Source organism: Miscanthus floridulus, chromosome 10 (genome assembly GCF_019320115.1).
Source record: "Miscanthus floridulus cultivar M001 chromosome 10, ASM1932011v1, whole genome shotgun sequence".
Classification (NCBI taxonomy): domain Eukaryota; kingdom Viridiplantae; phylum Streptophyta; class Magnoliopsida; order Poales; family Poaceae; genus Miscanthus; species Miscanthus floridulus.
Genome location: NC_089589.1, coordinates 114,157,915 through 114,182,766, shown reverse-complemented (window position 1 = coordinate 114,182,766; position 24,852 = coordinate 114,157,915). Strand labels below are relative to the sequence as shown.

The following is a 24,852-nucleotide window of genomic DNA, read 5'->3' as shown; positions in this document are numbered from 1 at the left end:
GATCTGACCCGAAACAAGATGGACGGGAAAATTGTAGTCACCTCGGAAACCCCTCTCGAGTTAGATGAGCAGATAGAGAAGTTTTGGGTCTATGTGGTAGGCAGGCCAGTGTGGCTTCTGTAGTTCCGTGTGTGTGTGGTGAAATGAGATTGGCTTTAATAGTGGGCTAGAGAGAAATTAGAGTTAGGGTTTTGTCTAACTTGTGGGCCATGTAAAAAATAGGCATTAATTGGGCCAGAGGACGTCACATAAGCCAAATTTAAATGTACTCACGGGTAGTTAGACCCCCATTATCAAGATTTACTGACTGGCTATCTACGAGAAAGAAAATTAAAGATATTGGCCGACATTCTGTTGAGAAGTCAAGAAATAACGATAGACCCCCTTAGAAATCTTTAACATTCGAGCTTCTAACGACATTTCTGTACTTTTAGCAACCCCCATCCAACGTTAATCTTGGTCTGTGGTATAGTGATTCGGTGTAGTGCACTTAAATTTATTTTACACAATGATGAGTTGTACTAGGAACTGGCGAAAACTTGTTGCTAATGTGCTTGAGTAATGATCAAGCTATAGTAGCTATGGGGGAAGTTCATAAGGCATACGTGGTACACATCACTAGGCTCCAAATAAGATGAAGTGGCTATTACCTAGGGATGGTTTCTGTTGGCCTACTATGATTCCTAATTTCTCTTGCTACTACAAAGGATGCGAGCAGTGCCAACGGTTTGGTAATATTCTACTGGTCCCTGCTACGATGACGCGTCATCAATGTGACATCGCTTTTGTGTTGGTTACTATAGATTACTTCACAAAGTGGATTGAGCCTGTTCCTTTGCAGAATATGACACATAGTAAGATGATAGAGTTTATTATTGAGCATATCATACATAGATTTGGCATCCTTCAGACATTAACTACAAATCAAGGAACATCTTTTGTGTCAAAAAATTTTGCCAAATTATATAAGATTAAGTTGCTCAATTCATCTCCATATTGTGCTCAACCTAATGGCCAAGTTGAATCGAGTAATAAGACCTTGATCTAGCTTATCAAGAACAAGATTGGGGACAATCCCAAAAGGTGGCATGAAGTAATTTTTTTTGAAGCTCTATGGGGTCATTTTTGAGCTAGTATATATGGACGAGAAGTTGTGTTACCCATTGAAGTGAACTTGGATGCACATAGATAGGCAAAACAAAATGATCTATCTATCATTATGTATCATGATATGATGATGGACAACATTGATGATGTTACCAATAAGAGAATGCAAGCTCTGAAGGATATTGAGAGGGACAAAGCTCGAGTTTCCCGTGCTTATATCAAGAAAGTAAAAAAAATCTTTCCAAGATGGAGATCTAGTGTGGAAAACTATTCTATCGCTTGGAACAAAGAGCAACAAGTTTTGCAAGTGGTTGTCGAGCAGGGGAGGTCCACTAAAGGTGATGAAAGTGATATTCGGAAACTCATATATGCTAGAGAGGTTGCAAGGTGATCATCTCCCAAGAGCAAGGAATGGGAGGTATTTGAAAAAAATATTTCTCAAGTGTTTGGCAAGAAGACTAAGTGCTGCTCAAATAATGGCCAATAAATTTATTGCCCTTAGAATAAAAATGGCCGATGTATACATCGCCCTAAGATGCCAAGTAGCAGATGAGTTGGACATTGTTGCTATTTGGTGCGTTAAGTTTTTAGGTTTCGCATAAACCTCACCTAAAAACAGGGGGAATATGTTATTAGCAAAAATGTGTTGTAGGTGTAATAGATTCCACTAATAAGTTCCTGGTGTCAAGATAATCAAGAAACATGTTTGGATCATTATGCTTGGAGTCCGGACAAAGAAAAGATGGTTTTGGGCACAGTTAGTCAAAACTAGCATTGCCGGTTTCTAGAATTGGCCAGACAGCTCAGCCCCATGAAAACTGGCCTAGCTAGTTTTAGGATTCGGCCAAGCCGGTTTGCCTGGTCTGAGACTAGCTGGAGTCCAACTCGGTCTCGGCTTGTTTTTTCGTGTGGGAAACTTGTAGATTTTTTTTGTAGATGTTTTTTGATGCGATAAGACCATCCCTCTCTATATATTGGAGGAACAAGTCCAATTGATGAATCCAACTTCCAATCGACCACGGCCCGAGATTGCACCGTAGTTGCTTGGCCTTGGGCTAGCGCATCGCCATTGCCCCAACCTCATTCCATGTCGTGTTTAGTTGAGATGAGCCTCACACACCATGACCACGGCCCGAGATTGCATCGTAGTTGCTTGGCCTTGGGCTAGCGCATCGCCATTGCCCCAACCTCTGGAGTTGAAGACGAAGAGCTATGCCGCGAATGAGGGATGAGTATCTATCCTTTCAATATGGAGGGACAGGCTATCATGCATCTTCATGGTATATTTGGATGTTGAGATCGACCCATCCTACTTGCCCCACAAGAAATCACCGATAAAACAGGCTCTCCATATTCCGTCCTAGTTCTTCCTAGAAACCGAACACATGGGAAAAAAAACAAGCTTACTACTGATTTGATGGTTGCAATGGGATATTTTTGTTTCGTTTTGAGTCTTGTTCCGTATGTAACAGGTAGTTGGATCAATTTATATGTTTGAAAGTAGTAGTTTCACAAAAATTAAATGCAGTTTTCGTACTTGGCATGTTTGGAACGCGAAAAAATTCCTGTTCCTACGTCTTTCCTATGAAATTGAACTTATTCCTTTGAAATTCCTGCACGATTCATATGAAATTCCTACGTTGCAAACATGCCCTAATGATTGTAAACATACCCGCATGTGGGACAAAAACAGTGTGTATAGTTTGTCATTTAATGTATTCCTCAAGATTTCTTGGGAATGTGCATGCATGTTTAATCTTAGAAAAGATTAGTATGCCCTAAGAATATCTCCAAGAACATCTAATAAATGTAGAAAGTAAACCAAAAAATCTTGCTATTTCTATACCACTCTCAATCTTTTCTCCACACCAAAATGTCCTCCTCATAATCCACTGATGGAGGGGCTACATCTCTCTTTAAATTTAATATACGTTAGTTTTATCATGATTTACCAGAAAACAACAACTATGATGAACCTTTGGTGTATGGATAGCACAACTTACACGGTCCGTTGGAAACATGGGAGATACGTATATAAATAGAATTTTCATGGATGTCTCTCTAAATAGAGATATAAAGATTGAAATTTAGAGGGACTTTTGGATTTGCATCTATTGTAGGTGTAATTAAACAGCTGGGATCATACTTGATTGGCATAGTTACAGGTTGATTATTGCCTCAATCAATGCAATGGTAGGTTTAAGTGTTTGGGCATATAGAACACACCTGATTGCCATAATTATAGGTAGCATGTTGGGCTAATGTTGCTGCAAATGGCAATTTGAGTTAATTATTTGTGGAGTTGGAAGGGATGAATCCGGATGCTGAAAAATTGAAAACATCCGACATCAGTATTTGTTTACAACGCTCGTACTTTCCAATTGTAATATGCACACTAACTGGTTGTATCCAAATTTGGTTCTTCCGATTTTCTCTTATCCGAATACAGGTTTGTATTTCAAAAAAAATGTGAAATATTCGATATTATTCGTATCAGCGAAAAAAGTACCCAGTATAACTATCTAAAACTTATTTATATTCACTAAATAACTGTGTAAATTACATTAATTTTAATATAATAGATGATATGCATCATTTAAACTATTTTAAAGTTATCTCTATGGATAATGACATTATATTAATTTTAATATTAATAATGACATACAAAGGTTAAGTTTAATTAATTTTAATCTAGCTAATCATGTTAGTTTTAAGCACTTTAATTAGTTAGTCAAAATGATGAAATCATTTATATTTTTTCACATTATTTGTTCATAATTATGTATCTACAGTTTTATCAAATTTTAACATCAATTAGATATATGAATTTGAAAACGAATTCAAGAAATTCAATTTGTACTCACATGCGCAAGTATCCGTATTTATATTTGAATTTAGGTTATACGTGGCAAATAGTGCCATCCGAATTCTATATGAATCCAACACAAATTCACCCCAGGTCATTTTTCCTCCTAGAAAAGCTTATATTTAGGGATTACAAAATACTCAAAATGCTTATATTTAGGGATTGGGGGGGGGGGGGGGGGGGGGGGGCGACAGTAACTAACGGCTTTCGACATGCATTATTTTAGTGATCCATCCATAAATGCATTTCCCCATATATTTGTGCAGCAATGTTATTTTTTTCATCCATCTTCCTTATTTTTAATCTTAATTGCATTGGTGTGCCTCAGCTTGACCTTCCCAGATTTGGGCCATGGGCTGGCGATGAAGGGAGGCCAAGAGATATCACAAAGGCACCCAACCGTTTGGACAGTATAACTATTAGGAGTGGAGATGTTATCGATTCGATCGACTTTTCATACACTGATCATGATGGCCAGTACCACACGATGACACATCCTTGGGGCGGCCATGGGGGTCCCGACAATAACTCGGTGAGTGAAAAATAACTCTTTCTTTCGTGTTCAAATATGAATGGTATTTTTTAAAGAGTAAATTTCACTAGCGGTCCTCGAACTTGTTCCGAGTTCTTCTCTAGATGATGGTACTTACAAATTGCAGATTCAACTTCATGAACTTATCCTGAATATCCTCATCCTAGTCCTATTACTTGCAAATTGCACACACATGGCTCCCCAAACTTTCAAAATACTAGATGATACCCCACGCATTGCTGCAGCAATTCTATATATAGCACTTTTAGGCTTAGAAATGTAAGGCCTGGTGTTAGAAACTGATGGGATGGTATGGTTGTGCAATCTCGTTAAATTGATAGGACAACAGAAGGTTGATGGTTAAAGGATGTTTGAAGACAAAAAATAATTAGAAAAGTATTGTCAATGCATAAATCATGGTTGCACTTATGCCTCAAAACTACTAATTAGTAAATTGTCGTAAAATACGTTAAACAAAGTTGTTTTGTGTGGCCACGACAAGGACAACACTATGAAATGAAAAGTAAGAATTAAGATTATATAGTAGTTAGGTGAAACTGCAGAGAGATTTAAGTCCATAAATATTAGTTCCCACTGCACACAGCTACAGATGGGCCTGCACTTCCAAAAAAAAAAACTGCTGCTAGAGAAATGCATGAACTGATAAGGTACTGAAGCCTGTCGTAAACCTGCGCGTTGGCACTCGGCAGCCACGGCTTCCCAAGTAATCGCCCTGATGCAAATGGACCCGGCAGTTGCCTGCATGTCATTGTCATCCTTCATGGTCTATAGCATGAATCTCGGCACCGCAAACTTGTTTGACCCCAGGATCCCAGGCCCCACATGTGCTGTAGACGCGTGCTGGCCCAAGCACAGGATGTCTCTTACCTCAAAAAAAAAAAAAAGCACAGGATGTCTCCTGCTCCACACCCCGGCTCCGCCATGGCATTGCCGCACCTGCACCGCACCTCCTCCATCCCACCATGACGCCTCCATTATGGCCTGCAAAAGGCTGCAGATTCAAATAGAGAGCTACCTGTTGCTCCTCACGGATTTGAACATGGAAGCAGGCAGAGCACACCTATATCGGACATAAAGCAGAAAGCACACCTATCCGAATCTAGCAGATGAGAGTTGAGAGATGGCCCCAATGCCCCATGAGTCCTAAGCTGTAGAGTCATGCAAGGTAGTGCAACTTGGGGGGCTACGCCTCAAGCTCATAGCATATATAGGGCGTGTTCTCTCTCAGGGCCCTGAGACTCGCAGTGGCGTGGTTGTCTAGCCACCCGCGGCGCACATGCTGCCGAACGGACCTGGCTGGTGGAACGAACCTGGCGGACTTGGAAGGAAGGTAGGTGCAAGCTGGTGCAGCGAATCTCGTCGTCAGAGGACGGTGAGATCACAGGCCTTCTTCAAGAGCCCCAAGCGCGTGCTTGGAGATGAGCAACTGGTGGCACGTCCCTCAATCGGTCGCAGCAGCGCAGCGGCACGTGGCCACGCGACGCCTTTGACGACATGCCTGCCTCCGCGTGTCTGGAAATTCGAGCCTCGGCCAATCGCCATCGGCCTCCGTCGTGGAGGCGCCGGCGCCTGATGGGTGTCCTCGAGAAAGGTTGGGAGGCAGGGGACATGAATGGCTTATGCCATATGAATCCAACAGATGCGGGATCGAGGAATATAAATACTGTTGTCCGCTCGGTGCCTGGCGGTTTCTACTCAAAGGCAGCGGGGGTGGCTTGAGCCGTTTCCTCCGCATCATCTTGAGCAGTTTCCTCCACATCATGGGATCCGATAGGATGACTGATTCAGTCAGTTGCAGGCGGTGGTGGCAGCGCAATTGGTGCTGGGAAGGAGAATAGGCAGAGGGATGGGAAGTACAGGGGGCAGCAGGCGGAGGGGAAGGAGGATAGGATGACTGATTCAGTCAGTTGCAGTCAGTTGTTGCGGATGGAGAACTCAGGGCCTGTGAGGTGGCTTGCTGAGATTTTGGAGAATTCTTGTATTGGGTTTCTCCTATTTAGATACACTCAGCTCCCTAAACTTGTATTACTTTACCATCCACAAAGTCCATCCTAGCACCCTTCCCCCACACTGTGTGGCATGTGCCCACCACATCATGCTGCCACACCGCACTGCACCGTGTTCGTCCACCAACAGTGGTGTAGCGCACGGAGCAGGGATGTGCAGATCTAGCTTCCTATGACTAGTCACCCTAAACATGCTTGCCCTGCGGCACGTTCCAATCAAATATTCACTGTCATGGCCCTCCTCGATTCCACCACTTGCTGGCTCCTGCTCCACCTCACCATGGCGTCGGCCCCAACCTCGCGGTGATCACATTCGAGCTCATGCTCTTTCACATTCTCGCTATCTCCTCGCACTTAGTTCTCCATCTCCCAGCCTTCCTCGCCTCCCTCGGCAATGGCAGGGTTGTCGCTACAGCATAGTAGCTAGGGTGAATGTAGTGCACGACATTGCAGCTCCGACGGGCACGACATGGACTAGCGTGGCAACGTGGGTGTAGCACCACACCGGTAATGCAACATAGGCAAGCACAGGTTAGTAGGGAAAGCACGGTGCAGCGCTACGCGTGGCAACGCGGGTAGGTGGGCATGTGTGGGGTGGCGAAGGTGAGGGCGGTGGTGCAGTGGTAGATGGACCATAATGGTATGATGATACAACTTTAGGGACCTAAGTATGCAATTTGCAAGTACCGGGACCGGGATGAGAACTCGAGACAAGTTTAGGGAGCCGAACATGCAATTTGCAAGTACTGTGACCGGGCTACGAACTCAGGACAAGTTTAGGGAGTTGAATGTGCAATTTGAAAGTACCAGAAACTAGATTAGAACTTGGGATAAGTTTGAGGACCACCAGTAAAATTTAGTTTTTCTAAATGTATGGAACACAAAATTAAATTTGCATCTATGTAGATCATCATTGTATAAGATTAGGCCACAAACGTCGGATATGCCAGAATGCCCAAGCCTACAGCCCGGGATAATTATCATAGACATTAATTTGGTGCCACGTAGAACTTTTTGTTGACATGTTAAACATATAAATAATAAATCAAATACTACCTCCATCCCAAAAATAATGCAATTCTAGGGCGCTCAAAGTCCAACTGTCTTAAGTTAGGTTAATTTATAAAAAATATTATCAATATATATGACTAGAAATAGATGTAATACAAAAATATATTTCATGTTGAATCTAATGATTCTTATTTAGTATGATAAATATTAGTATATAAAACTTTCTATCGCTATTAGTACTATTCTAAAATCCCATATTTTGCGACGGAAGGAGTATATATGAGCAGTATCTTCACAGAGGTACATCTTCTGCCACAACCATTTTTTTTAGTACACGGGTTTTGGGGCCCTTTATCAGTAACATTTTTTATGCATTGTAATTGTCGTAGTATCGTCCCCTCAAAAAAAATTGTCATAGTATCATTTTCTTTTATATGACATGGCATCTTTAGAATGTGTGCTATGCATGAAACCGTGGGTAGGAGTAGCCTAGCAACATTTTAACCCGTAGTACATTATTTTAGAGAGAAGCAGAAGTAAACTAGGGCTCTTGGAAACACAAATTCAAATCATAACTCGATGAGGTACTTAATTTGATACTAGAAACACCAATTCTATGTATGTGCCTCCTAGGTTGCGCTACTGTTAATCACGATACCTTTATAATTACTAGGTGGTACGAGTAATTGTTTTTCTACCTGACTACTCACAAATCTTTTGAATTTCAATGTGAAATATTGTTTCACTTTCACTTGCAGTTTCAGTTAGGTCCATTGGAATTCCTGACAGGAATATCTGGATCGGTCGGTCCGTACTGTGGTCTAGAAAAAGTTATAACGTCGCTTACTTTTGTCACCAACGCTCGTAGCTATGGACCATTTGGATTAGGGCATGGAAAACCATTCCACATTCAAGTGCAGAGCGATGGCTGCTGGATTGTTGGTTTCTTTGGTCGTTCTAACAAATATCTCCATGCACTTGGTGTCTACACGAACCAAGAGGTACTACTTTAATGTACTCCATACTTACTATAGTTCATCAATCTTGCTCCTATACAGGTTAGAATCTTGAAACATAAGTTAGAAGTTTGGGTTTAGTACATACAACTAATAAAAATGTGCATCTTAATTTGCACTCTCTGTTTTTTTTCTGACGCAATAATATTTTATAGTCTCTATCAATTTGTAACGAACTTGTCAGTTACCCTATATTTATTTTTAAATACCCATATCCAAAGTGTTTTTGTCTCTCTGGATGTCTGCTATACAACATATATGTGTTGAATATACATTTCGTTCAAACCTTAGCATAACTTATGGTGACTCTTGTACACACCCTCATGTCTTGTGTTGTCTTTATTATATGCATTAAATTTTAAATTTTGATCTTGTTATTTGCAACAGGTCTTTAGTATGCCTTTTATGCCGGCACTCTGCAACTATTACAATTTTAAATCCCTCTTTTTATATTTTATTAAAAATAAAGATTTTAGGTCCCCTAGACTGCACTCTTGATTATTATGATGGGATAAATAGTCATGTCATCATGCACCATGTTGCTCAACAGGGTTGTGGATCTTGAGGTGAGATCTAGGAAGGGCCAACAGTGCTAACATCAATATGACGTTAAAATTGAGGCCTAACAATTATCGTTAATTGACTCAAAAGGAATTCACTTCCCTTCACCTACCACTGTAAACTTGCTTGGAGTTGAGCTTAATTGACTCAAAAGGAATTCACTTCTCTTCCATCTAGCCTTACCATTGTGAGCTTGTTGTTCGGAGTTGACCAAATGCAGTGGCCATGTCTCAAACAAGAGGGGTCCGTGCTTTGCTTCTAACAGACATCGTGTATGCATCTTCGTCGCAAGGACAACACCACCTATCGTGGGTTCGGAACCACGACAAGCATTGTGTTGTTTATCGGAGGTCGGTGTGTGGATCTCCAGTGGCTCGAGCACTCAAAAGTCAAAACACTCAAGGACACAGATGATTTATCCTTGTTCGGGCTTTTGGGCCCTACATCCAGCAGTATCGCGTTCTTCGTATTAGGAATGCTCAATCGAGAGTTCTTACAATGGAAGAATCGAGAGAGAGTGGCAGGGGATAGCGCGGTGCTATGCTATGGTTCTTGGTGAGATCATCCGATCAAAGGGTCTCGGGATGATCGTCCCCTCTAAAGCTCACGCCTCCCCTTATATACTGGGAGGGCATAGGAGTACAAAATTGGGTGGTTTCTCTGCGGTTTCTCACCTCGTGCTCCAACCTCCTGAGCTTGGCACCACCGGGTCCTTCTTTGTCATGTAGGAGGGGGCCAACAATGTCGCAACGATTCCGTGATGTCCTTGCTACGATTTGATGCTTGTCCACTAGGTGTTGTCTATCGCAACAGAGCCTTCACTGGGTGAACCGTCTCCCAGGCTTCCTTGATTCCCAAAGATCCTTCCCCTGCCTAGAGGGGCTGACGAGGAGGCCCGAAGCCCTCAGTCCCGCGGGCTTGGGGAAGTCCTTTGTCCTATGTGTTACCCCGGGCGTGACCCTGCCGATGGAGTGACCGACAGTGCCTCGTGGCGAGGTGATGCTTTAGCGCCTGTCAGACCCTGGGCGTCTGACAGATTTCGACGTTGGCTTCTAGTCATGGCCTAGGATGGATGTTGGCCCTGAGCGAAGGTTGGGATGGTGGCAAGGGCTATGGCTCGGTCGGGGCTCCCATTAGGCTGAGAATCCCCACATCCTAGCTAAGCCCTTGAGCTCCAAGTGATGGCGATGACCGCCTTCTCAGGCTCGCCTCACTGATATCGAGGTCCTCCTCGGAGGAAGGCCATCTACGGGCTGTCGAGCCATCCCTTTCTTGTCGGTGTGTGTGCGTGAGCACACCTGATGAGTGTAGATCCCGAGCCTCCGGCTGATTCGTAGTCACCCGGGGACTTAACATACCCCTGTGTTAGACTCTCGTCACTACTCAACATTGGACGAAGTACCCTTTGGTTTGCATGATAAGAACGCTGATCCTATTTGTTGCAGCTACTATATATTGTGCCTCTCCTACTTTGCTGCTTTTGAACCTCCAATCCATGTTTGCACCTTGCACCTTCGGTGGGTTCCTGACGATTAGAGATCAAACACTAGATTGTAGTTTGTTTGGAAGAAGTGTGTTACCCTAAGGAGGACCCCATCATTCTAAGGAATAATTAAGTCAGAGAATTTGTGGTGATGTACCTAAACTTGTCAAGTCGGCTTAGCCATCCTAGGGATCAACTAAGTCGATCTCCTCGCTATTCCATGTTTGAAAATAGGAAACTAGCTTAGCCCATTTCCAAATCGGCTAATAAGCCTACTTTGGCATTATTCATGGGTCGGCAAAGACGATGTCATCTAAGCTTAGAATGGACCCAATACGAGGAAACTTACTAGGAAATGTGTTGATTTGGACTTGGAGACATTTCCTAGTCTATTAAGGCGACCACCTATAAATATGAAAAGGCATCTAGGCCTCTAAATGGGTTTTGGCGCAATAATGATGATACAATTAAGGGTCTAATAATAAAATTTGTGAGATGTGAACAAATTATAAGTGAACGTGGGTGCATGACGACACAAGGAACCCCCCTCCCCACCTGCCCCAGAATTCAAATTGTTGTGGTTTGTTGACCAATGAAGGCTTAATTACATTAATTTCTATTGAATTTGATTATAGGAAAAGCCGTTCTATCAAATGGACACAAATGGTAAGATTAAGAGGAACCAAGTGCTTATAACCTATCCAACTAAGGAACAAAGCCTTAAGCCAAGCCAAAGCTAGAAATTCCATTCCTATCCTTTCTGGAATCTGTGGAAGCTCATACTACTAGAAGGTTTTGCATTTAACTAGATCTAAGTTTGGACTCTATATCAATAATTCAGTCATAGCATTTCCCTGCTAGGACACGCGGAACTTCCGCAAATTTGTCTGGAACTTGTCGATGTTGATGGCTACAAGTCTTCCTAGGAACAAAGCCCCACAGATGGAGAACATTATTGGTGCAAGATCTTCATTCAATGTCTTGTGGTTCTTGGACCTTGAATCGATGTAGTCCTGCATCCCTATTATGAGCAATGTGCGTGATGTAGTCTTGTGGTTATTTACACTATTTTCATAATAGCATATGTTTGTAACTCAGATGTAGACTTGAGAAAAAAATTTACTTCAATTTTTAATAATGGCAAAAGTAGCGAATTTAGGTGCAAATTTAATTAAAGGTAGGTGGCTAATTTAGTGGCTACTTTGAATAATTGTCATTCATAATGGTAGAGGTAGGTAATTTATACACAGGTTTATGTGGTTGATTTATGCCGTTTTTCATAATTGTAGAGGTGGATACTTTTTTTTAGATAACATATTAGATATGAAGACTTTTATTAATTATTGATTGGAGTCTACCAAATTGATGGCTAGATCTTTCTCACATTTGTGAAAAAATCAAAGATTTATCTTTTTTTCTAACGTGTGACATAAGAATTAACGTGGAGGAATCCAATCAGTAAGAGTAAGATTTTAGAATTTTTGGTTTGTCATTGTAATGATTATTTCGTTGTTTACTTTTCAGGCAAGGGTAGCTGGAATTGGGCCTTGGGGTGGAAATGGCAGAGTTTTTCATGGCATCATAGTAAAGCCACATTCACATGTTAAAAATGACAATTTTCTGTTGAACTATCATATTCACTTGAGTTTATATATATACAGGACCGCAACGAGCTGCAGCACACTGCAGGCCCATCGGTAGGATGTGGAGGCAACACTGATAAGGTGAGCGTTAATTAATCGCAGCGACATCTAGCTGTCAACTCTCAAGAAAATTTTATTTTTACTCTTATAATTGCTTTGCCCCAGTTTGAGTTCGCAAAATTTGGGCCATGGGGTGGAAGTGGAGGGAGTCCACGCGACATCGAAAAGTCACCCTGCCGTTTGCACAGCGTAACAATTAAAAGTGGTATCATTATTGATTCCATCAAGTTTTCATACACTGACTGCGATGGCGACTACCACACTACAAGTGCTTGGGGCGGCCATGGGGGTAGCCGCAACTCGGTGAGTGTGAAAAGAACAGCTCTTTCTTGATCAAATATGAATTATAATGTTTATATGCGTGCAACACAAATTTGAATATGCATCTATGGAGGTGATCGTTGTTTAAAACTGAGGAACTACAACCGCTACAGAAGTGTATTTTTAGGTAGCGTTTGGTGGCAGACAACATGTGATAGGATGGACCTGTCTCAGTCTGAGTGATGGGATAGTCCCAGTTCCTATTTGGTTAGAGAAATAGGATGACTCCTTTTTTGTTTAGTTGGGAGGGATGGACAGTCTTGATATGATTTTTATTTGTTACACCGTTAGCTGCAGTTATCTATGGTCCACACTAGTCATCTGCGAGCCCCATTTTGTCATGTTCTAGCTCTCTTGTTTTAGCGTAATATACTGCTCCAACTGTGCTTTTTATTTTTTTCTGTATATTCTCCAACCGTGCGGCGGTGTGGCTCGTCATCTTCTCCCTCCGTGACTTCTCGGCTTCTCAATCCGTGCCGGCCAACACCCCACACCATCGTACCAGCTCCTCAGCTTGCCCCCGCCGGCCCCTAAGAGCCCCTCTGCGAACGCTAGCTGAATCCTCTCTGGAAGTATTATATAGAATCTGGTTTTAGTCAAGTCACGAAGACCTATGCTATTCCAAAAAATTTCCCTCATTTTGGGACTAGTTAGTTTAATTTGATCTTCCACTTCCTGGAGGCTTTTTTCATGGACGACTTAGCATCTGACCACCTTTGGGCAATTTTAGAATCACACTTAGGTGACAATTGTCCCCCTCAAAACTTCATCAGATCTCTATAGAGAGTTTACTGCTTTTGTTTCAAAAGTTTCTAAATCCTCATACTCACACTCAGACCCCAACCCCTCCTGACATAAAAATACAAGTAGCCCCAAGTGTCTGGTCGTCTCTTCCTTTAATAAACTTTCTACCACCGAAACTAACGAGTGACTACTACTGCCCTTAACTTCCTTTAATAAACTTTCTACCACCGAAACTAACGAGTGACTACTACTGCCACAACTGCAGACGCCCTCTTTGCCGAGTGCTGGGGGCACTCGGCAAAGCCAGCCAAGCACTCGGCAAAGGCTTTGCCGAGTGCCGCACTCGGCAAAGGTCTCTCGGCAAATATTTTATCGGCAAAAATTTCTTTGCCGAGTGCCAAAAATTGACACTCGGCAAAGTCTTTGCCGAGTGCCCGACACTCGGCAAAGTTGGAACCGAAAAAAACCCGAAAAAATATGAATTTTTACCCAAAAAAAATGAAAATTTTGTTTTAATTGGTGAAGGCCCCCACCGGTCAGCGCCCATCCATCTCCGGCTTTTTTCGCGGCCGACGGGATTCGAACCCGAGACCTCCCGCTACGCACAAACCTCCTCTACCACTACACCACACTGTCACTTGTGTCTGGATTCCGTTTTAGTTCCTAATATATTATACTAAACCGAGTGTAAATTGTTTGTTTGAGGCCTTAAACGAATTCAAATAAAAAAGTTGTGAACTACAAAGTTTCATAACTTTTTGAGATCTACACTTTTAGTTTAGGAAGTTTTTCCATTCGAGGTCATTTACAAAATTTGAATTTTAAAATTTGGAAATTCAAACGCAGTTTTGCATGACAAGATGTTTTCAAATCAAAAAGTTGCCAACTACAATGTTTCATAACTTTTGGAGATCTACAATTTTTATTTAGGAAGTTTTTCCATCCGAGGTCTTTTAAAAAATTCAAATTTTAAAATTTTCAAATTCAAACGTCGTTTTTGCATGACAAAATGATTTCAAATCAAAATGTTACCAACTACAAAATTTCATAACTTCTCAAGATCTACAAAGTTTATTTTGGTCATTTGTTCATCCGACATAGTGGTAGTAACATTGTTCACAAATCATATATATTTCTCTTCTACTTTCATGAAACTAATGAGACATATATATTTTATGAACAACGTTATTGTCGCTTTGTCAAATGAAGAAATGACCAAAATAAACTTTGTAGATCTTAAGAAGTTATACAACTTTGTAGTTGAAAAGTTTTTCATTTGAATTCATTTAGGGCATCAAAAATTGATTCGAAAAACTGATTTGCCGAGGGCCAAAAAAAAATGCACACGGCAAAATGCCTCTTTGCCGAGTGCCAAAACATAGGCACTCGGCAAAATATGACTTTGCCGAGTGCCAGAAAAAAGGCACTTGGCAAACTTAAAGTAAATTGTTTGTTTGAGGCCCTAAATGAATTCAAATCAAAAAGTGATCAACTACAAAGTTTCATAACTTTTTGAGATCTACAATTTTCATTTAGTAAGTTTTTCCATCCGAGGTCGTTTGAAAAATTTGAATTTTAAATTTGAGAGATTCAAACGTAGTTTTGCATGATAAGATGATTTCAAATCAAAAAGTTGTCAACTACATAGTTTCATAACTTTTGGAGATATACAATTTTCATTTAGTAAGTTTTTCCATCCGAGGTCGTTTGAAAAATTCAAATTTTAAAATTTTCAAATTCAAACGTCGTTTTTGCATGACAAGATGATTTCAAATCAAAATGTTGCCAACTACAAAATTTCATAACTTATCAAGATCTACAAAGTTTATTTTGGTCATTTGTTCATCCGACATAGTGGTAGTAATATTGTTCACAAATCTTATATATCTATCTTCTATTTTCATGAAACTAATATGAGAGATGTAGATTTTATGAACAACGTTATTGTCGCTTTGTTAAATAAAGAAATGACCAAAATAAACTTTGTAGATCTTGAGAAGTTATACAACTTTGTAGTTGAAAAGTTTTTCATTTGAATTCATTTAGGGCCTCAAAAATTGCTTCGAAAAACTGATTTGCCGAGGGCCAAAAAAAAATGCACACGGCAAAAAGCCTGTTGGCCGAGTGCCAAAACAAAGGCACTCAGCAAAATACATCTTTGCCGAGTGCCAGAAAAAAACACTCGGCAAAGACGTATTTTGCCGTGTGCCAAAAAATAGCACTCGGCAAAATACATCTTTGCCGAGTGCCAGAAAAAAAACACTCGGCAAAGACGTATTTTGCCGTGTGTTTTTGTTTGCCGAGTGTATTTTATTTGGCACTCGGCAAACACGGTCTTTGCTGAGTGCCCGATAAAATACACTCGGCAAAGACTCCGGCACTCGGCAAATCGCTGGTTTCCCGTAGTGTGCCCTTAACAAAACCCAACATCTTAAAACAATCAACTGCAGAAGACAGAACTAGAAATAAAAGAGTGTGCCCGAAGGTTACCTCCGCTTTCTTCCAAATTTCTAGCCACTGCGCGTCGATCCGCCCTCAACAATGTATGTTCGTCCGAGACTCCGGCCAACTTTGGGCAGGACCAAGCAGAGTAGCAGGCGACCGCACCACTTCAGAAATATAAGCAGCTCCGATGGCAGCAGCTTCAGCCGACGCTTCACCACCAATCACCACCCACTGCCCACCCCCAACAGCCCCGTCACAAGTCACGCGTGATACATTCAGCGCCAGGAATGGCCACAGTACACACCACCGCACCATCTCCCATTCCTTCAGACACCCCAGCTCTATTATATCAAGCATTGCAGCATCAGTCGTACCCAAAAAAAAAAACTCTTTGTCTACCAAGTTCCTAACCTCCTCAAAATGCCCTGGTTACCCACATCTTCTTCCAGCACCTTATTAGCAGCCTCCTCTAGTAACAGGTTTGCTAAAACATCAAGTACTTCCTTTGCCTTTAGCTTTAGAAACTCCAGGTATTCAGTTTCATTTAACTGAAAAGATTTTGCCACGGAGGTTTCAACCTCTTTAGTCGAGCCAGCAGCCCCTACTCTTTTTTCTCTTCGGACCATCCGTCACTTCCAAATCTTCCCCCAACAAATCATCCACCCCAAAATCATCACCCTTACCGCCCCCATCTTCTGCTTCACATCGCCCTCTTAATCCACATCCACTTCTTTCCCTAATCAAAGCTTCTTTTTTCGACTTCAAAATCCAACTCAAAGTAGTGGTCACCAATGACAACATATAAATGAGTTGGAATCAATTTTGGGTTCAGAACTGCCACAATAATGATCCGCCCAAAGTCGTTCTTCCTAATAGCCTCCATGTCCACTGTCTGAGTTGAACCCAGCATCAAACCCACAACACAGAGAGTTGGCAAATCTCTCAGAGGTTCTTTGATGCCAGACGCTTGTGTTGGAATAATTGATCTCAAGCCCATGGGCTGTATGGGCCAACGCCCTAACCGCTCCTATGGCCAAGTCAAGGGGAGTACATGACTTCCCCGTACGTGCCGTAATTCGGGGCACCCTAACGTTACGAGGTTGTGGCCCCTCGTCACGCAGCACTAATAAGAGGCGGCTCCCACTCCGGGGGAACTAACGTTCCGAGAGTTTTAGCCATACCGCATCCTCTCCTAAGATCCGATAATCAAGAGAGCGCTGAAGTGACGGGAAGGCCACTGCCGTTCCTCTCTCCATCGAGAACCAGAGGGCATCGGCGTCATCTTCCTCACCTCCTTCCTCACTGACGTCTCGGCGTCCAGAGAAGAGGAAGGCGACTCCACCATTCGCTCAACAACCTCTACCGATGGCGGACTTTCCTGAAGATTTCGGTTAGTCCTAATCCACATTAGATATTCTGTGTCCATGTAATTATAGATCACTTGAACCCGCACCTTTGGGAACAAATAGCCTTCCATTTTTCATGCCATTCTTCAAATGCAATCTGATGCCATGAGCTGCACCTTCCTCCTTCACATTAGTTTCACGGTACAGGCATACACCATTGACCGCTGCAGTTCCGACTCAAAGGGGAACTGCACGATGAACTTTCCCTCTCCATGCTCCTTCAAACTTCAGTTCCATTTAACCGGGACAATTATTTTCAGCTGTGAGATCACCTGATCCTTCAAATTCTTCTTGGCATGCGACAACAGCAGATGAGGGATGTGACAAAACCCCAAGCTGTGAACCACATATCCCACTGCATGAGCAACTGGCCTTGGCAACTTGAGCACTGGGCTCCTGTGGTTTACATGATCATGAGAATCACAAATGACATAGTAGACCTCCACAGTGTAGCCGCCCGCCTGATGGCCCTTCTTCCTGCACCTCAAACACCTGTAGCTGGTCCGTGCAGCACCTCCTTCCTTCTACCCTTCTCCACCAGCATCTTCCATCGCTACATCCCCAACCATCAGTTGTTCTGGCTCGATAGAGGCCTTGGCCAAAGACCCTGTAGAGGTAGCTCTGGCCGGCCCACTTCTGGAACTAGAAAGCTGCTCCCCCGGCTTTAAAGACGCCGCACCACGGCGGCCTCCACGACCAGATGGCAGGGGAGTCCCATGTCATCCATCACAGTGGCCACCATGACCATCCCTGCCTCTTCTTCCGCCACCAAAGTTCCAAAACCAGAGCCAAAACATCTTCCTTCGGAACCATAAAACCTCTTGAATTCTTGGTTATCATCTTGACCACCAAAGCCTCCTTCCTCCCCTGAGAACCTGATAGGGCGCGTGGTCACGGCCACCACACCCACCTGCAGGGACATTGCAGTAGAACTGTCCTCCCGCCAACTCCCCTCCCTTACTCAAGCTTGTTCCCTTCTTCACCGCCTCCACAAAGGAGAAACCGGAGGGAGATGAATCGCTAATTAAAGGCAATCGGTGCGGGCGACAGGCCAAAGCAAAACCTTTCAGTGTCCAACTCCTCGGTCTCCTGCCGGCATTAAACAGGCACCCCAATCCAAGCGTCGGGTAATCGGCAACGGCCAAAAAGAAACCGACGCTTGCACCCACGCGAAAACTGCTCCTCGGAGCGTCCTCTCGCCGGCCTCCTCCCCCACCACCGCATCGGTCCCCCTCCTCTCTCACATGCGGCGATCTCGATGGTGGTTAGAGCAGTGGGGACCCGACCCCTTCATAGATCTGGGTTTATTCTCTGTTTCTTTGAGGGTTTGGTTTCTGGTGTCATCAACAAGGTGGTGGCAATGATGGCACATTGGAATAAGGTCCCTTCGGCTTCTCCCTACCTCGTCGACGTTCGATATAGCATCGGCGAAGGGCTAGTGAGAGCATGGGTTTGTCAGATCTGTTTGTTCTCTTTGCATCTTGGTAGTTGGTGTGTGTTTATCTTGGGAAGCAGTTGGCTGTCTTTAGATGTGATGATTTCAACCTCTTCTTTCGGTATATCCAACAGCAAGGCCCAATATTTTCAACACTCTGTTATGATGGCGAAGGATTGCAAGTCTGTGTTCATTGGAGGGTTCCTCCAGCCGATATTCTTTCAGTAGGTACTAGATCTCGTTGTCAGCAGTGAGTGGCTATTGCGGTCTTCAAAGCCATGTTTGACGAGAATGTTTGTATGTGTTCTTTTTCTTTACCGTCTATTCAGTGCGATTTTCAAGCTCCGGCAAGCAGCGGATAATCGAAGAAAGAAGATGACCGATTTGATTTTTTATGTACTCTTATTTTTTAGAGGTTGTTTTGTGTCTTATTGTGCATCTTCTGTATTGGTCTTTGTTTTCCTCGATATATATCAGATATGAGACACTCTTCTGAGTGTGGTTATAAAAAAAATTCAAAAAAAATCAGGCGTCAGGCGAAAGGCCTGGTGGGAACCGATAGGAATTTCTTGGCCCACCGACGCAAAATTAGGCCCATTAACCCACCCAATTTAACTGGGAATGCACTTTTGTCAGGAAATTCAAACTCGTTTTCAACCTTTAGTCAGCATCGAGCAAAGATTCTTGTATAATTTAATACAAGCCAACATAAGAAATAGTGCTAATCACAAGCATCATCCCCTCCATCCGAGCAGACTGTATGTACATTGAGCATTTGCATGGTCCAACCTTTTTTATATAGATCCAAAGTAACTTAAAAGCACTCATATTTTATCTTTATTAATAATTAAGACGGGAATGATAGTGCAATATCATATAATAAACAGAAATAATATCGAAATGTATATCCAAAATCCTAAGAACAAACATTAGGTTTTCTAGATACAGATGAAAGCTTTGTGCATCTTTTTAGTGAAAAATAAGTTAGCAAACCTTTCCTACAAAATGTAATAAACAATTCTTCCAATACATTTAATTATGATATAAGAGTTTCACTTACGTCCCCAAACAAAATTAGAGCATCCCCAAGTGACTCTCCATATCCTTCCTAAATGCTAGGAATAGAGATTTTGGTGAAAAACTACACTCCAACATGTTCTCTAAATGGTTATCTAAGTATAGGCATCTTCAATTCCAGATTTTTTGCTAGTCAAAAATAGAAGACGAAAATGGCTCTCTAGAGTGCGCATGAGATATTGAAGAACTGTTGGAGAATGAAAAGATATAAAAACGATTTTTATGCAAATGACTCTCCAAATGATGATTTAGAGAGTGAGATTTAGAAAGGCTAATGAAGATGCTCTTAAAGGCCTCACAAAATCCTGCATAGGGAACACCACCTTTCATACATCAATTAATTTAAATTGTTGTTCATAAAAGAGGACCATGGGTATATTATTATGTGTAATAAGAGATAAATCATTATTCTGTCTGGCGTCATTGGCTGCTGTGCTATGAAAGAAGAGTAGCCTAGTGGTAACCTGTAAAGATTGGACAAATATATAATTATAGAGAGAAAGTACACCTAATAAGTAAAAATCAGGGTTTTTGGAAACTTCCTAAATTTATTGTTTATGGTACTAAAATTTGTTACCTGAGATACCAATGCAATTTTACGTACCTGCTATGTTGTACTAGACTACTAGTGTTGAATCTTAGGCGGTGTGACAAAAACTATTATAACTTGCAATTATGCTAAGTTCTCGTTGATTAATCCAAGGCCCTAGAGCCAGTGTGAGATTCAAAAAAAAAAGTTACTATATCGTTTTTCTTTTTCTTGCAGATTAAGCTAGGTCCTTCGGAGTACATTAAAGGAATATCTGGATCTACTGGTGATTTCAATGGTTTACAAAACGTTATAACGTCGCTTACATTTGTCACCAACGCTCGTAGCTATGGTCCATTTGGAACCGGGCGAGGAACACATTTCCACATTCCAATGCTGAGCAATGGCTGCATTGTTGGTTTCTTTGGACGTTCTGGATTATATCTCAATGCAATTGGTGTCTACACGAACCAAGAGTTGGAAATTGTTGGAGAAGATGAGGTACTAATATACTCCATATTAGTTTTGTTTTATAATTTGTCTTTTAATTTCGTTCTAATCTTTATTTAATCGGTTTACTTCCAGGGTGGGGTCACCAGGATTGGGCCTTGGGGTGCAGATGGAGGGGTTCTTCATGACATCATAGTAAAACCACATCACCTGGAAAGAGTGACAATTTTCAGTGGAGATATCATAGATTCACTTGAGTTTTCATATAGTGACGATGACGGGAATCAGCACATTGCAGGTCCTTGGGGCGGCAGTGGAGGTGCTGGTCGTAGGGTAAGAGTTAATCTTAGTGAAATCTAGCTCTGCTCTCAAGCGATATGAGATATATATCCATGTGGATGTGGTCCGTGACATCTCCTTGTAAAAATAAATAATCAGCAGCATTCCATTTTCTAAAATAAAAAGCAGCTTCTTATCGTGCAATGTCAGCTAGCCAGTTGTTCCAGTTGAAACAAATAACCAGCAGCTTAACCAGTACTGTTTTTTTTTCTTTTCCTTTTTGCAGATTCGTCTTGGACCTGAAGAGTTTGTAGTGGAAGTTTCCGGAACAATTCATCCATGGTGTCATTTGCCAAATGCTGTATATTCTCTTACACTTGTCACGAACACAGGTACAACATATGGGCCTTTTGGGACAGAGGTTGGAGCTGCTTTCCACATCCCGGTGCAGAGCAATAGCAGGATTGTTGGCTTCTTTGCGCACGGAAAAGACTATATGGAAGGAATTGGCGCCTATATTCGCACTATGTAACCACAGCCTTGTATTGTTCAGTGTTGTTTCTCCATGACCATTGATATCTTGGCTACGAAAGAGAGAGCAGAATAAAAATGTTGGCAACTGGTTGCTGTACATCAAGACCTTTGCGTCATCATGTATCCGTTTGCCTGAATATTGCCACCACTGGCTGCATAGTTCAGTTTCTGCGACGTTGATGATTTGGAATTTGTATAGGGTCTACGTTTTGGTCAGGGCTGTGCCGTCAAATTTGGAGGCCTTGTATAAATCTCTAAGTGAGGCCTAAACCAAAGTATCAAATTAGGCTATAACCTAGAAAAATATATGCAAAATAATGTATGTATTGCAGAGCAAATACGATATATCAAGAATAGTACTTTCGAACTCCTCGTTTGCGTAATCTTTACTTGAATAACATTATTCTCTTAGTTTTCTTTGAACTCTTTATTTGTTTCTTCTTACGCTTTTGGGAATCGGATTCATATTTTCTAAATCGATTTGCGGAAGACATGGCTTCAAAAGATGAAAACAACAAAGTTAAGATTATACAAACAACAGTTCTACACGTCCATATGAACTATGAAGTTAGTATACAATTTGAACTGGGAAAAAAAAACGAATGCACCTGCAGACCTCCGCGTCTCCCTCAGGCTTCAGTCCTTAGTACTGGACGAGTCACGAACGGATTATGCAGAATCCGAGAATCGTTGCTGTTGGTAGTTGCTTTGCTCGCTAGATGAATGGAAGCAGCGTGCGACGAGAGACCAGCCTCCAGTCCAGACGCCGGTGGCTCGGTGGAGACTCACGAACGAGAGAATACGAATCGTCGCCGGACCTCGGGGGCTTGGAGCTCGGGCGAGAATATCAGTAGGAAGAAGAACCGCCGCGGCTGGCACGCGCCGGGACTCCAAGGACTCGTTGTCACGCGTGCCGACTTGACCTGGACCCTGCCACTCTGGCCTCATAAATGAACATACAGGGGCATGCAACCTACTGGGCTGATATTTCTGGCTCTGGAAATTTGGGGGCCCTGTACGGTCGCACGGGCCGCATGCCAATGGGCTCGGCCCTAGATCAATTGGTCCATTGTCCACATAATTTTGTTCCGGGAGGCGGAAGGAGAAGTGTTGATGCTGATTTCGGCCACCTCGCTAGCAGGGGCTGGATCGCCTAAGACCAGACACGGCCTAGCACATAAGAGAGGAAAGTCCCAATCGTGAGGCCAGCTAGTGGGTCAACGAGACCGATTTGACACTTGTTCTATGTCGAAAAAACCAACGAATGTCTTCTGGGAAGCAATGTTTTAAATCGTTGACTAGGCCACTATCTCGAGAAACAGCAAATAGCTGGCTATAACGAGCTATAGCGATAACTAATAGCTAAATTGTATATCGAAAAAATAGCTATATCCGCCTCAAACAGCTATAGCCGGAAATAGCGGCAGCTATAGCCGAAGATTTAGAACCTTGCTAGGAAGACCCACCAGAGAGACACGCAGCGGGGTTGTCTTGTACAATCAATAATGCCACCTAGAAAGCTTATAAATCTGTCGAGGGAAGCGCTAGACATCAGGGGGTGGAAGAGTAAAAGTTAGGTAAAATGTGTACTGTCACCAAGATTTTCATCATTGAAGGCAACTTTTTCTTGCAGTGAGCAATAGATGTGTTTTTGAACAATTGTGTACAGTTAAACTTAATCGGTCGTGACTCTCCAGTATATGTAAAGGGGTGGTCTTGTCGCAGTAGTAAACCTTACCAAAAACATGTTTCACAAGTTTCCCATAAGTCTAGAGAACTTTGAATCGACTTTGGCAAAGTTTGCACTCGGACAGGTGATACCGACCTAGGCCAGTTTGTATAGGGCACCGCCGCTAGGATGAGAAAACCAAATTTAATCCTTTTCCTTTCGGGACTCGCTAGCGTCCAATCCGGGGCGCTAGCGTCAGACGGTACCAGCTTAGTTAGCGAGCGAGCACCCCAGCGCGTCGGGGCCACGGGCAAGCGCTCCAGCAATGGGCCCATGCCGCCAGTCGCTTTCCATGAGCATCCTATGTACAATGCCCCGATCTACTTTTCATACATTCGGATGCAACAATTGCAATATGCAAAGAAGACAGATAAAACACTTGAAACATGAGTCTGAAACACTTGCAAAGACACCTGAAATATTTGGAAATCAATGCAAACATTCAGATGAAATACTTGCAAGAGACGTACAACACACCTTAAACCACTTGAAAAATATGCTTACAACATGCATGTATATGCAGCATACAGATCTACTTTTGCGACATCCAGATGAAAATATTTACAACATACATCTGATATAGATGAAACATTTGGAACATACACTTGAAACATACGTGTATAGCCATTGCAACATGTGCAACATCCCGATCTACTTTTGCAACATTCCGATCTACTTTTGCAACACCCGATACGAAACACTTCCAACATACCCCTGAAACACCTGAAACATATGTTTGCGACATGTGTTTTTCGCCCTTCTTCTTCCGTGCCACGCAGAGCAGAGCGGGGAACGGTTGGGTCCGGCCAACCAGCGGCAGAGGATGGTGGCGCGGCAGCCAGCTGCGCTTGCGCGTGGCGTGGCAGGGGACGGAGGCGCCGCGGGGGATAGCGGCGGCAACGCGCCGGAGTAGGGTGCGGCATGGGATGGAGGCTCCACGAGGGATGGCGGTGGCGGCGCGGCGGAGTAGGGCTGGCGGACGCAACCGTGAAGCCATGACGTCCGAAGCGAGTGGGGAATTTCTATCGTAGCGTGCTCAGTAGAGAGTAAAGAGATCGGTAGAGCATAGAGGGAAGCAGGCCGGTTGCGTCTTGGGCTAGACCGCTGCAAGGGCCCAGGAAACGCAGCGTCCGGATGAATGGACGCCAGGTCGTGAGCATTTACCGTTTCCTTTGTGATGATTGTTTCTAAATTCGATTTCAAACTCTTTTTGTTGTCAACAAGAAGCAAGAAAGGTGACGTGAGAGGAAGGAGAGGAGGCGGGCAAGGCAGTGCGTGGCCGACAAGCAGACCTGGGTTGTGGCGTCCGTGTGTGAACAGTGGAGTAGCGCGCTGCACGTCCACGCGACACCAACAGTTGTGTGACCGGGGTGTGGGGTTTCAGGTTTGCATGTTAGGGCGCGAAGCAGAGCAACCAGAGGTTCGCGACGCTGGTGTGCAGTAACAGGCCACTGGAGGGACTAAATGCACTCTCGATTGGGACGGGCCGATCGAAGTTTATGCCAGTTGGCCAGTTTCACTATTTTTCCCTTTTCTTTTTTATTCTTTTTCTAGTCTTTTTCATTCCACTGGTTCAAAAAGCGATTTGAATGTGATG

The 24,852-nt window shown here is 42.9% G+C and overlaps 1 protein-coding gene and 1 long non-coding RNA gene across 2 annotated transcripts in view; one reads left to right on the top strand and one right to left on the bottom strand.

Annotated features, from left to right (window-relative positions):
* LOC136486993 (mannose/glucose-specific lectin-like) overlaps positions 1-21,885 on the top strand; it is a 49,702-nt gene extending 27,817 nt beyond the window's left edge. The window contains exons 7-14 of the mRNA XM_066484096.1: positions 4,302-4,505; positions 8,302-8,544; positions 12,128-12,187; positions 12,265-12,327; positions 12,412-12,609; positions 20,501-20,764; positions 20,849-21,046; positions 21,279-21,885. Coding sequence (XP_066340193.1) covers positions 4,302-4,505; positions 8,302-8,544; positions 12,128-12,187; positions 12,265-12,327; positions 12,412-12,609; positions 20,501-20,764; positions 20,849-21,046; positions 21,279-21,524 — 1,476 coding nt within the window. The 3' untranslated portion in view covers positions 21,525-21,885. The remainder of the gene's footprint in view (positions 1-4,301; positions 4,506-8,301; positions 8,545-12,127; positions 12,188-12,264; positions 12,328-12,411; positions 12,610-20,500; positions 20,765-20,848; positions 21,047-21,278) is intronic.
* LOC136487000 (uncharacterized) lies at positions 5,053-6,141 on the bottom strand. The gene is made up of 2 exons (XR_010767104.1): positions 5,837-6,141; positions 5,053-5,507 (listed from the first exon to the last, which is right to left on the bottom strand). It is a non-coding gene; the product is annotated as an uncharacterized lncRNA (long non-coding RNA).
* Positions 21,886-24,852: the final 2,967 nt, after the last annotated feature.